The following is a 13,834-nucleotide window of genomic DNA, read 5'->3' on the forward strand; positions in this document are numbered from 1 at the left end:
GGGAATCCCTGCTAGGAGACAGGCTGTGCATGAGTGATGCTGCTCTGCCCTGAAATGTGACTCAGCCATGCTGAGGATCCACTTGTTTATTTTTTCAGTGCTTCCAAGTTTATAAGACTGGGACATGGCACCATGCTCTCTGTGCCTCTCTTCTGGAAAAGGGGCAATTGCAACGCTCAAGCTTCTTTGCAGACCATGGTAAGACTTGTGGGTAGAAGGACAAGAGGGGCACTGCTGTGTAGTCCCATGCTTATGATGATGAAGAACCAGCAAACCAGTGCATGGGCAATGGGCAAGATGGCTTAGTGTTCAACCTGCCCTTCCTCCATCCGCCTGTCCTCTGTACTTCTGCTGCAGAAGGACTTGGGTCTTACAGGGGTAGGAGAGAGAGGTAGGGCAGAATACAAAGTACAGCCTTCATCATCATCTGGTAATGAAATGGCTGGGTAGTTGTATACCAGGGCTCTGCGGCAAAAATTAGGTGGTGCTATGCAGACATAGCTTTGGATCCAGCATGCAAACAAACAAAGCAAATGTATTAGAAACAGCTGGGGAGTAGGATGTGAATGAGCATTATTAAGGGTATGCTTATAATAACTTCTGAACTGAAGAGTTCATCATTGCTGCACTGGGCCCTCCATGAGACAAATTTGCTGTTGCTTTTGGAGCCCTTATTACAGCCATTGGTTTTCACGTTTGTGCATCCCTTCCCCCAGCCCTCACTGGAAAACCTGACAGCATGCTCTGAGATGCAGCTGCTAAGGCAAGCTGGAACTGTCAGGAGCTGGAGCGACCTCTGAAAGCAGTGGCCATGGCCTCATCTGTGGGTCATGAGCTGCCACTTAGGTGAGCACGTACATCACCCAGAGCAAGGGCATTGCTTTAGGCACTGATCTACCTTCAGGAGTTTCCTCCCTCAACCCAAGGGAAGTTTTGTAGCTCTTGAGAGTTTTTGTCAATTCCCTGACTGTAAGATGGGCTCACTGTTTTTTAATTAATTCATCATTTTGGAGCATGACTGACGTGTCCTGGGGTATACAGAGAGAGGTGAAAACACTGGCTGGCAGCACTGTCCCCATTTTGTCCTTTCTTGCCTATTCTGTGCACAGTCAGGACATCAGGGCTGTTAGTGGCGAGCCCCTTGCCTGCAGCCTGCCCTGCTGCAGCTCAGGAGGTAACCATCTTTGAAAGTCATATATTTTTTGCTTGGTCTTCATGCATATTACCTCTGTGAGATGTAGTCCTTCCTTGTGTGAGAGTATTTGAAATTGTCCTTCAGCCCTCAGTATAGTGGGCTCTTGCTAAGAAGGCCTTGTGTGCTTTACATATACAAATACTACACCCACTGACCTTTTTTTGGTTGTACAATGTCTACTGCACAGTTAAGTGCCTAAGAATTGACTTCGCTGTTTCCCTGACAAATTTAACAAATATTGGCCAGAATTCAACATGCACTGACACTGCTGATCCTGCAGCTGGAGAAATTTGGCCCAGTACTCTGCTTCGGTGTCTTTGAGCCATCGTGATGTGTCTAGCATGTTGGCTGTTCTTCTTTGCTTCACGGTTGGATGAGATGCTTTTATACAATGCTGCTTAAATTCCAAATGTTGCCTGTGGCTGAGCGGTTCTTATCTTTGATGTGAGCTAGCCACAGCCTGGAATCTGAGAGGTTCTTTTTGTTAAAGGGGATAAATTAATAGCAAAGTCTCATATATTTAACACAGACTGCACAAAGTCCTGCGTGAACACAGAAGGAGTGCAGCAACCAGGACTATTTTCCCTGGTCCCAAAACACTTTACTGACACAAAGCACTCTTTAGGGTTCTCTCAGGACCGTGCTCCAGTGCCTGTTCAAATTGCAGTTACATTGGTCTTGGCCTTGCATTGAATTATCTCACTCCTTTGTGCGCTGGTTTTCAGGAGCACAGGTTCAGCTGATGAGCTTGCTCATCTTCTGGAGCTGAGTGTCATGGAGGTGACACCTGAGAGCATGTGGCGACATAGTAGTAGAAGTCATTGATCACCAGTGAGGGACGTGTTTGCATATACAGTACAGTCTTGTCGCACAAGCTGAATGTGAATGACAAATGTTACCTCATTTGCCATTAACAGTAACTCAACCATAGTAATAATAATAATAGTACTTGTAGATACACAAGTTCAGCTGTGGGTGAAAATGGCTGTTATGGTCTTCATCCTGTCTGTCCCATATGTCTGCATGGATCAAACCACTGTACCTTTGCAGGCTGCCTGATGCAAGAAATAGATTATAATATATAGGAGAGATTTTTATCCCCTTTCCTGCTTTGAGACCCAGGTGGTCAGGTGTCATCTGCTGTGTTCAGCAAGGAAGGTGTGATGGCTGGGGCAATGTTGCCCTGTTTCTAGGCAGTCAAGCAAGCTGCTTAGTGAGAAGACTCTCTTACCCTCATACCATCTCAGAAAAAATGGTGATTGCTGCCTGCCTGTGAAAGGCAGAAAGTAAAAAGACAGGGTTTAAAATGTGTTGCACTCTTTGATGAGCTAGAAGAGATTTTAGACCGTATTGAAGATCACTTGTTGTGATGGGTATTCACTACCCAGTGATGGATGAGTTATTTTTCAGAGCAACTGCAAAGATGTCCTTCAGACCCACCTTTTGTTTAGTAATAGCAGTGATGGAATAGCAGTGTCTGGCTTGCTGTGGGGTGATACGTTACTGCTCATCTTTTGCAAAGCAGAAAGATGCTGCTGCTGGCTGAAACCATTGGCAATTCTTTTCCTAAGGCTTCCAGGAGGGTAAACTTTCAGAAGACGTGAAATAATTTGGCACTGCAGGGAAGGCAAATGACCTGTGCATGTATATTTAACATGTAATCAACCAGCATGAATTACATGAGGATGCGCTGCAGCTTCAAACCACTCCTTACCCAGGGAAAACTTCGGCTGGCTCATAAGGAAATGTTCTCCTTATGTATGCAGTCCACACCTTGAGCAGTTCCATCTCCAGCTATGTAGAGACAGAAGCAGGGAAGGGGGAAAGCCTTTTTTAAGCCAGCCTCTGTGCAAATTTGTCTCGAGGGCTGATGCTGAAGGGATGTGTATGTGCTGTAATGTTCCCTGCAACTTTGCCTGGACTGGCTTCAGAACAGTGAAGGGAGGAGGCTCAGTGTGCAAGCTGGGCACCTCCCCAGCTTGATAGTATGGTCTGTGAAAAAGGCAGAGGGGATAAATCTGATTACTTGGTGGGAAATTTGCTAACCTTTCAGAACTTCTGAAGGATAAATTGATGAGCTTATTCTCTGTATTTTCTTCTTACAAACATATCTCTATTGATGCTAATGCTGTTTGTGTATCAGCTATTCTAGTCTGTTTCTTGGTGCTTTTATGTAATTTATAGACTTTCTCCAGTCTGATTTTAAGAAACATGCAGTGTTGTGAAGCTATGAGCAACGACATCCTCTCTTCTAATGTGGCTTTCCTCTTTTTCTGTTTTGCAGGTTCTTTTCGAAATGATGGTTTAAAAGCTGCTGATGTCCTTCCTATACTGAAAGAGAAAGTGGCCTTTGTGTCAGGTGAGCACATAATTTCTGCATTTCTCCAGCCCAGCATAAGCACTGCCTGCTGCTTCCTGGTCCTTATGGTGCTGCAAATTCACAAGGGACTTGGTAGTATTTAAATTAGCTCTTCTGCTAAGGGCTGTATGTGGAGCAGGGCTATCCAGTAATACGAAGAGTGTTGGAAATCAGCCCATGTTGATTTTCTTCATATTCTGAGAAACAGGTAAATGGGCAGCACAAGTGTGATAAAATGCAGCTTCTCAGCTCCAGCCCAGACCTGTTCTGTCTCAGCATTCAGGATGGTTCAGGCATCCTGCTTTGGGTTCAAGGTCAGTGAATAGCATGAATACTTCTTTGTAGGAGGCACTCAGACCTGTAAATCACTGGTGTTTCATTTGCAGTCCCAATCAACTTGCAGTTCAAAGTACCATTGATGTTGCATTTGCATAATAACTCAGATGCTCAAAGATCTCCTGCCATCCTGTACAAAGATTTACAGCTTTCATTCAGGAGACAAATCTTGAAGACCTGGGGGTGGATGAGGACTAGGCAATATGAAAAAGGGTTTGAGAATGGCTTGGATGATATTGTTTCTGGTGTGAATTACAACTTGTCAGGGAGAGGGGGAAGTCTGAAGCAATCCTAATCTTGCATGAAGTCACTCAAATTGGCAGCATAAAACCAAGGTATTTCCAGTGCCACTGTTTCTGATGATTGCAAACCATTCTGGCTGCTTTTGGTGATCTTCCCTGTTGCAATGAGAAAATGTACATCAAAATTAGCTGGCCCCCTTGTTTGCAGTCTTTGCTTTTTGTTTCCCTTATCTCCACAGTAATGCTGAATGCAGAGCGGCAGAGAGTAGAAGAGAGACCGTTAGCTGCTCAGACTCTTCCTTCCTGGGTCTCCTAGGTGCTAGAGTGGGGCCTCTGAGGATGGGACTCATCACCCTGCCAAGCTGTGTAGGTGCCTGGCCAGGCAGAAAAAGCTTTCACCTTGGCAATGGTTGGTGTGAGATGTCTTCCCATGTAGCAACACTTAAACAGTTCAGGGATCATGAGTCCAGCAGCTAATTGGGTAAATGATTTGTGGCTTTACAAACCCTAAACTTTCTGACCGACGACGTGAAAGTACTGGGCTTGTGAGGGAAGTTTGTGAGACACCAAAAGCCTCGTGTGAAAACCCAAGACTATCCCAACAGTACTTGCATGCAGGACTACTTTATCTTGCACTGGTGTCTCATTCTGAATGTCCTGAAATGTTTTATGTGGTTGTTGTCTTTCACTGCTCCGAAGAGGGGAACATGGTCATAAAAACACAGGATATCTGCAGACTTGTTTGCGACACAAAGCTGAACTGGGTGCTCTGGGGAAGTGAAAGGGAGGAATTTATGCAGGGACTGTACTGGAATTTAGTTCTTGGCTCCTGCTGTTGCTTCGCATGGAAATGACTGCAGGATCATTCATGGAATATTTAATAACGCCAACCTGTCTGGATTGTTTATATTGCCCCTTCCACTGACGGTGCTTGTGTTCAGCTCTGAGCCAGAGGGTCTTACGCCAAATCATCAGCTTGTTAGATGCTGTCCTAGGCCAAACTTGCTTTGTTGTGGGGGCATTAAACAAGCAACACCAACATCCCCCGGGGTTTCACACTGTGATCCACTGCAGGCAAGGGACAGCTCACTCCTTGTAGACTCATGAGCCTCTAGACTTGTATCTGCTCAAAACATGCCAGTTCCTGACACAACGAGCTAGATAGTGGTCCGATGGTTTACACCGGCTCTCCGTTGTCTCCAAGTGCAATGACTGTGGGCAACAATTGTCAGGGGCCTTTGCAGATAGAATGCTCTGAGCTGCTAATATCTTATTGCAATAGCCCCAGCATCACCCTCCAGCCCAGAGATTAAGTACTGTCCAGTCTTCCTCTGGGTTGTTGTCATAAAGCAGGTTAGGAAAAGGATTTAAGCACTTCAAATGATGGCTAGGTTCTTTTTAATTAAAATGAAAAAACTTTCTAGAGAATGCTTTGAGTGCAGGACAGGAACTTTTTGCCAAAATAGAAAAATCAAATAGCTAGACTTTGCTGGATAAAAAGAAAATAAAAATTGTTCTGGAGTTAGCACAGACTCTGGGAGCACATTGCATTTGTAATCTGGCTTCCTTGAGGAAAAGGAGAGTTTTATTGAGTCTTCTTCAGAGTTTTATGCTACAGTTAATTTTAATGATAACAGTACAGTAAAGTTGTCAAGGGGGTTCTTCTTACACCAGCAGTATTTGTCAGCACGCACAAAAAAATCTCAGCTGAACACCTCAGTTACATAGTTCATTTCTTTTCTCATCTGCTGTGGCTCAGCAGCTTTTTTTTAGTCCATGATTTGACAGGAAAGCTGCAGAGAACAAAGAAGCTCCTTCTGGCAGGGGCTGTCCCATGCTTTGTGTTTCAGTGTTGTGGATGCTCCACACCTGGACCATGCAGAGCAGCAGGGCAGAACAGGCAGGGAAGCGACACCGGCAGCTGTCTGCTCTGGAGCAAGCGCAACAGGACCTGTCTGCACAGCCGTGCAGTCTCAGAGGAGCACTCAAGCTTTCAGAAGTGCACTTAATTCCAGAGTTGAAATACAGCTCTAACTAGCTGGGCACGGATTCATCCAGCCTAAATGCTGTCTGGGGCTCTGTGCCTGGCGCTTCCCCTCGGCTGGCTCAGCCAGCAGCGAGCAGTAAGCACAGGGCTCTGCATCCGCATCCCTGCATCGCAGGAGAGTTGAGGGGCGGATAATGTTGGGATTTTTTCCTGGAACTGATTCTTGATTTCTTCCAGTGATCTCATGTATAAGCTAGACTAACCCAAGCAAAGTTCACATGTATATGTGTCTAAACAGCACCTGAAAATCCCATTCCAGCACTCATAAGCAGAGAGGTGGCCTGAACAGTCAGGGGCACAGTCCATCCCAGCCACCGCCGTCTGATTGCTCCTGTCGCTGACCTCCTGGAAGCAGATTAAGTAGGGGGTTGGCTGGGGGGAGCCTTTGGCCACCTGCTTTTTGCTTAAACCCTAATAAAATCTTGGCTTTGTCTAGGTGGTTCACTGTGTTGCTTCCAGCAATTGAATGGCTTTGGGAACCATTAGGGAGTGAGCTACAGGCCAGAGACTGATTTTTCTGTTCTGAGAAGAAGATGAACACAGAGGAAAGGAAATAAAACAGGTTGTAGATTATTTTGGGTGTTTTTTTTTCAGTGAGACGTGGTGAAATATTTTGGAAGCTGGGCTTATAGTCTTTCCTAAGAAACACAGATGCTGTTTTAGAAGAGTGGTTTAACTTGGGATGTTGTTCAGCTGCTTGATTATATTTATAGGAGATTTTCTATTGATCGGTGCAATACGGGAGGAAGTGTATGAGGCTCTCAGAAGAGGGACAGGAGCATATTACTGTTATCTTCCCGTGCATGTTGCTTCTCATACACTTAGGCTATAAAAAGCTTGTTAGTTGACTAATGCCGTGGGTCTTGCTGAAGGCATTTGCCTTTTCCCCACGTCCCACCCAGAAGAGTTTCTCAGGATTCTATTCAACACTTCCCATTCCCTGGAGGGCTCAGAAGAGCAGCAGTGTGTGGGCTCCCACCTGTCACCCAGGTACTATCAGCTCATCTGCCAAGGCAGGAGTACAAAGGAGGAGGCTGGCCAGGTTTCCGAGAGGGTGTTTGAGTGTGGAGGAATCGACAGCAAAAGGCAGAAGGGTGTAGCAGGTCAGTGAGCTGCTGCAGCTGTGACAGGCAGAGCTTGTTCAGCAAAGCAGGAGGTTTTTCCATGGACTTTGGTCAAAAAAAAGGCACAGGGCAGGGAGAAGTGGACACAGGAACAATTCTGCCACCTCCATCCTTCAAAAGCCCACTGTTCCCAACCCAACATGTCTTGGGAGCTGCCCTGTGAGCTGGGTCACAGTGACGTCTAAGCCTGGCTGAGAGCCTGAAGGGAAAGAAACAGAAATTTCCTGAAAGGCCTTTCAGAGGAGGAATTTCAGTGTAAATAGATCAGCTGAAAGGACAGCTTTGCAATTAGGTTTCACTAAATTTAGGCCAGCAGGATGAATCAGAGGGGAGGACACTGATCTTCCCAAAAACTTGTCTGAAGACAGTACAGGTCACACGTGGAGGGGCATGGTTTTTCTTTTTTCTGCTACGGAAGCACTTCATTCTTCAGAGGAAGGGTTGAAATGAGAACCCCAAGGCCCTCTGGGCACTGGAAGAGTTCAGATCCAGGTTTCAAGGGGTCTCAAACACTGATTTGTGAACACTGGAATTTGTATTGGATTGGGAATAGAACTAACAAAAATATTTAATTTTTGAATGATGTAAACATTTTGTATTTGCACAGAAAGTTTTGATTTAAATTAAAAGTTTCCATTCTCCTCTTCAATGGAAATTTCAAATGAAACATCAACATTTTTTTCTATATTTTATTACAGAAAAATGTCTTCCAGTTTATACCATTCCCTGATGTAGTTTGAAATCAACGGAAATTCCAGAAAGAGGAAATATCCTATTAGAAAAACATAACATTACTTGACTATTGAATTTTCCTAGTGTTTTTAGGCCACCATGCTTTCATCTAGAATTTGCTGCAGTTTTTTCTTTGAAGAAGAAAACAAGGAAGTTTAGATTGTTAGTTTCCAGGTCTTTTGGTGAAGTCTGAGCCTGCTGGGATTTTTGTTGTTGGTTGTTTTTTCTTTTTTTTTTTTTTTTTTTTTTCTCAAGAGCGTTAGGTTATTTTTGAGGATAGAGAAGAACCTTTACCTATAGAGGCTGTTTAGATATCCTCATTGGGACTCTAAGGTTAAAGCAGAAACAAAATGTTTCCTGGGATTTCCAATTTCACTTACAGGTTATAAATGTAGTGTGCAGAATCAGTTGTGGTATTTCTTTCCATACATTTTAACTGTAGCCATGGACTAAATTAAACAATTTCTGTGGAGAATGTCTGGTCACTGCCAGCACTTACTCTCCTGGTGCTGGGACACCAGCAGCTTGCCAAGACCCACCAGTATCTCCTTAGAGCAGGGAGATTCTCCTTTATGTACTTCCTTAATTAACACATGTGAGAGTAGTGATGTAACCTGTGCTGCCTTGTGGAGAGGCAGAAAGGTTCAAGTGCATTACAAAACTGGGTAAAAAATCAACCCAATCAAAATTTCTGTCCCAAAAGACTGGCAAGAACTTGTGGGATCACAAGTCATTGTTTGAGTGTCATTCAAATGTGTTACACTGACCACCTCCTGGTCGATGGGTCCTTGCATCCTGTCACATAGGTATAGCTTCTCAGTTAATGATAGGGACTTTCCAAATAACAATAAGAGGAAGGAACTCAGCCTGGGAAGCAAAGACGTCTGCATATATCCCATCCTGTTCCAGCTCACAGGGTTTTCTCATCTGTAAAGACAGTGAGCTCCATATGTACCTCAGCGAAGGTCTCGTCTGTATTTACACAGGCAGTTGAGAGTTGTTCTCATATAGAAATCAAGCTTATAAATCAATATAAGGACCCAGGGAGGTGCCTGTAGCACCTGACTTGATTAATATGATAACAACCAAGCATTTTGATCATTTTGCAGTAAGATGTGCTCTTCTGTCCGACTAATGAGACTCATCACTTCTGAAAACATCCTTATTTCTGTGAAAGCGCTTTTGTTCGTAGGCTTATGGGTTTTTTCTAAGGAATAAATTTTAACTGACAAGAAGCACTGAAATTCACAACTGGACATCCTCTCTGTATTAGCAGCAGTTGGGTTTTTTAAATATTTTTTTTTTTGTGGGAAAATACAGGCTATTTGAAATGGAAATATTTTGCTGGAATATGCAATTTCAGAAGCATTTTCATCTGCCAGTGTTTTCCAGATCTAGTCTGAATTTCTACTTAAAACTAGTGGTAAAAAAGACTTCCTAATAGCAATTGTCTAAGGCCAATAGCTTGAACTCTCCCCTGAAATTTCATTAATTTGCAGGATTGTCCACTTGGCTGTAGTTGTCAGGGACTTACCTGCTGGGGGATATGGCAAACCTGAGCAGCCAGTTTTATTAAAAAATAAAACTAAAAATATGTTCATCACATATTTCATGTTGCCAATGAACATCAGAAACTTTTCCATTGCTGTTTCTCTGTGCTCATCTGAAATGAGGAAGACAGAGTGTGATCAGGGTGAATATGGCCTCTCTTTGTTTCTCCTTATTCTGTACAGCTTCTAACAGTGGCGTGAGTTTGCAGTGCCTGTTGGTACTGCCATCAGCAGCGTGACTGACATCGCCACATGCTGTTTTGTTCCTTCCCTTCTCCAGGGGCAAGAGGGTGCACAGTGGGTTGTTTTGTGTTAGAAGATTTGGTGTTTATTTTGTTCCATTTCTCTATTGTTTTTTTTAAATGTATACAGCTATTCCCATAGATGTGCAATAGAGGAGGTGAGATAAAAAAAAAAACTAATTTGCAGCTGGGGCAAAAGGCAGTGAGGTTTGTATAGGTGTGAGTAAGGGTCAGCGTTGAAGAGGAGAGTACTGCTGCTCCCTTGATAATTCACAGCAAATCAGCTTCTTCCAGAGGAAGAAATGGGCTTCTCTAGACTCCCTCTGGAAGTTCCACATAAAGCAGCTCTTCCTTCGTTTTAATGAGTCTCACTTGTCCTTAGTTTTGCTTTGCTGGGGCAAGAATCATAGAATCACAGAATAGAATCATAGAATGGTTAGAGTTGGAAGGGACCTTAAAGAACTTTCTCTGTGGAAAATGAGACAATTTTCCCAGGCAGGTCAACATTTAAAATTAAAGTAGTGCACCAAAATCCTTGCATAAATCAGCAAAGGTGTATTATAAGCCACAACAAGTGATCTCTTCAAATCCATGCTCTGGGTGATGGGAGAACAAATCTACCTAGTGGGAAATGGGAACTTCAGTGGCTGTGCTGAGCATCCTGTCTGCAGCCTCTCATCTGCTCTGCCAAGGAGTCTTCTGCTGGAAAAATACAGCCTTGTTTTTGGAGTCATTAACCCTAAATGTCATGTTGCAAATGTTGATTCAGGCACTCGACTCTGGGATATGAGATGCTGCAAAGGGCAACACACTGGAGGATCAGGTCCTGGTGACTGCATTGCAACTCTATTAATTTGCAGGTGGGCTTGTTGTGAGAGCTTAAATTTCCGTCATTGTTGCAATCAACTGTTTTAGAACCAACTGAATTTGAGGGTGGTCATACAGATAATCCTGTATATGACCCTTACAACAAATCAGTGTCTCTTGGAGCTGGAGGAGTTTTAGTATAGAGGTCTGTTTCTCAGGAGGTCTGGTAGCAGGCAGACTCTCATAGAGCTCAGCCATGGCAGAGAAAGGAAAAGAAATATTATTTTAAGACTCTGGATACCAATTCCTTGATACTTTGCTTTCCTAGGAAGTCTGTCAATTAGATTTAGAAATCCAGAGCATATTGTTTGTCATTTTACTGAGGCGCCTGACATCAGCTGAGCTCGTTCTGTCTCCTAGTTCTCTTCATTATCATTCATTTTTTCACCATATTTTGGACTGAAATACATTTTGAGGAGTATTTCAGCCCCTCTGGAAACTCACTTATGGTCTCAGCAGAGTCTGCAACATCAAGATTGATCAGCTTATGATCTGCAGGGGTCAGATGAAGCAGCGTATTCATTTGAACTGCAGTAGACATCTGAATGGAGGCCAGAGACACTGTGTACTACTCCTGTCTCCGTTGCTGATGTGTTGCAGGACCTGAAACAATGTACTTGGGAGCCTTCATGCATGTGGAAATTTGTCTGTGTCTATGGTTAAACCTTGTGAATTCATGCTTATAAAGAGAGTGCAACAGGAAGCAGAAGGCTCGAATCTCTTAAATATAGATAAATGCAAGCAGATAAGTATCATGGTAGAATGGCTGATAGAACTGGATAGATGCAGCTTGAAAACAGAACTTGATTAAATCTATTGTATACAAGAAGTCTGCATTAAAGGAAACTGATAATTTCCTGTCCTAAACAGGATTACACAAAGATGGAATTTGAGCTTTTTGTGTATTATCAGGGAGGGATGTGCCTCAGGACTTGAAACTGGGAAGGCCTGTACACAGAGTTCACATTAATAGCACTTTGGGTTGGCCAACATCTTGACTTACCTGTGGGCAGTTGGAGTTTGGTTTACCTCTGAGAGGATTAAGATATCAGTTCAGGCAGCTGCCAGGACAAGGATCTTGTGGCTGCAGTCCCTTCTTTTTGGTTGCTTCCATGCAGGTTTTTTGAGGTTTCTTTAACGCTTTCTTTTAATGTGGTATGCATTACGATGCCTTGTGCCATCACTGCAATATCACCTGATGATTTGTGGAGGAAAAATGATGTAATCCTACTTCTGGGAACAAATGCTGAATTTAGCAATGATTTCATTAGAGGCTAGAAGAAAGGGAGATGGGAAGAACCGGCAAGCACGCCATTGACAGGCAAGGACATCAACAAAGAATTTTGTGGGAGGAATGCGAGACATATATGGCTAAATATTTGTTCTCGGTGCACTTTGTGCCCTGAAGAACATGTGTTTTTCTGACTCCTTTTTCCAGAGCATTAATAACTAGACCATCTGTTTGCCTCTCTAAACCAGAGCAAAGCCCATGAAAACCCACCTTGAAAAACAATTAGAAATTATCAGCTGTTTGTTTTAGCATTTAATAACTGTAATTAGCAAACCTAATGACATGTTTGATTATTGCATCCCATGTCTGTGAGCCCAGTGGGAGGCGGGAGATGGGACATATTGATTAGAGCATTTGAGACTCCTTGCTTCCTTCCATTTTTTATATTCTTTTAAAACAATATACTGAGTAGTTCTCTGAAGAGACTCTGCATGTAAAATTGATGTTACGATCATGGCTGACTTGGGGCAAGATTAGCCTCCTTGGGTGGATTACTAACAAGCAGAGACAGGGTTTCTATAATGTTTTTAGTTGCTGGCTTTTAGCCTAAGCACTATGAAGCTCTAACACAGTGGACTGAGAGTCAGAAAACCTCATTTCTGCTCCTGGTTCTTCAAGTGACTTGCTGTGGGACCTGGGCTGAATTTCTTCCTCTCTCTGTGTCAGGCGCCTCAGTAAAATGACAAACAATATGCTCTGGATTTCTAAATCTAATTGACAGACTTCCTAGGAAAGCAAAGTATCAAGGAATTGGTATCCAGAGTCTTAAAATAATATTTCTTTTCCTTTCTCTGCCATGGCTGAGCTCTATGAGAGTCTGCCTGCTACCAGACCTCCTGGGAAACAGACCTCTACGGGGCTGCTGGGCTGTGAGGAGCTCATGGCCCTTCCTCAGTGTTTCATATCCTGGGAGAGGATTGTAACTGTGGGCTTGGATGTCTCTTGGTCTCATCTCTTAGTCCTTTTCCACTCCGTAGAAATATTTAAATAATTTGGAATGGAGTAGAGGGAGACTGAGTAGTGGGTAGCATGTTCTTCTGGGATGCAATTCAAGTTCAGGTCTCTGCTTCAGTAATAGAAGATGAGAATAATAGAGAAGATGAAAGGTATAGACTCCCTGTACCGCCACTGCCAAAAGATTTTCTTCTTTTTTAGTGGCTGTTGCTACCTGTCTGGAGGCTCTGTTAGAGGTGATGAGAGTCCTAATATAGGCATGTTAGGTGTCTAAAGCTCTATGGTGGTAATATCCCATGCAGTCTGCCTAGAAAAGCTATGATTTACGATTATGAAGTGCAATGGAAAAGCTAGGTATTATTAGTATTTAAGAGAGTAAACCACAGTTACTAAACTCTGCAAGTCTTATGGTAAATTTAACATACTGTGGTTTGTTCTGAAAGAAACCTGATGTTTCTTCATACAGGCTCTTCATAAAATTGTAAATTATGCAGGCATTCATAAAAATTGGGAATTGCTCATGAATAATTTGGAAACAAGTGAAGGTTTTTAATATGTACAATACACTTGTAATAATCTCATCCTGTTGCTCAAAGCATAGAGCAGTACTTTTATCACAAATGAGAAACATTTGTTTCTAAACTATGTCTCCTTCTTCTGTACCATAAGACTAGAAGGAATCAGTCCAGGCACTTATTTATCCTTCCATCATTGAGAAACCTCCAACTGGGTCACCATGTAACCTTCCTCCTCCAACGAGAATTAACCCATTTTCTCTGATCTGTCCTGGTAACTTCTGATTCTGCGCTAGAGCCGTATTTATCCTGCTCTCCTGAGATCAGTTTAGATGAACTGTTGAGGGACAATTTTCATCCTCAAGCAAAGACGGGGCAGG

The 13,834-nt window shown here is 43.2% G+C and overlaps 1 protein-coding gene across 1 annotated transcript in view; it reads left to right on the forward strand.

Annotated features, from left to right (window-relative positions):
* Positions 1 to 2,865: 2,865 nt before the first annotated feature.
* LOC104532856 (kalirin-like) overlaps positions 2,866 to 13,834 on the forward strand; it is a gene marked incomplete at its 3' end in the record, with an annotated part of 249,515 nt that continues 238,546 nt past the window's right edge. Inside the window, 2 exon segments of the mRNA XM_029087516.1 lie at positions 2,866 to 2,953; positions 3,480 to 3,554. Coding sequence (XP_028943349.1) covers positions 2,866 to 2,953; positions 3,480 to 3,554 — 163 coding nt within the window.

The sequence above is a fragment of the Antrostomus carolinensis genome, unplaced genomic scaffold (assembly GCF_000700745.2).
Source record: "Antrostomus carolinensis isolate BGI_N321 unplaced genomic scaffold, ASM70074v2 scaffold1801, whole genome shotgun sequence".
In the NCBI taxonomy this organism is placed as follows: Eukaryota; Metazoa; Chordata; class Aves; order Caprimulgiformes; family Caprimulgidae; genus Antrostomus; species Antrostomus carolinensis.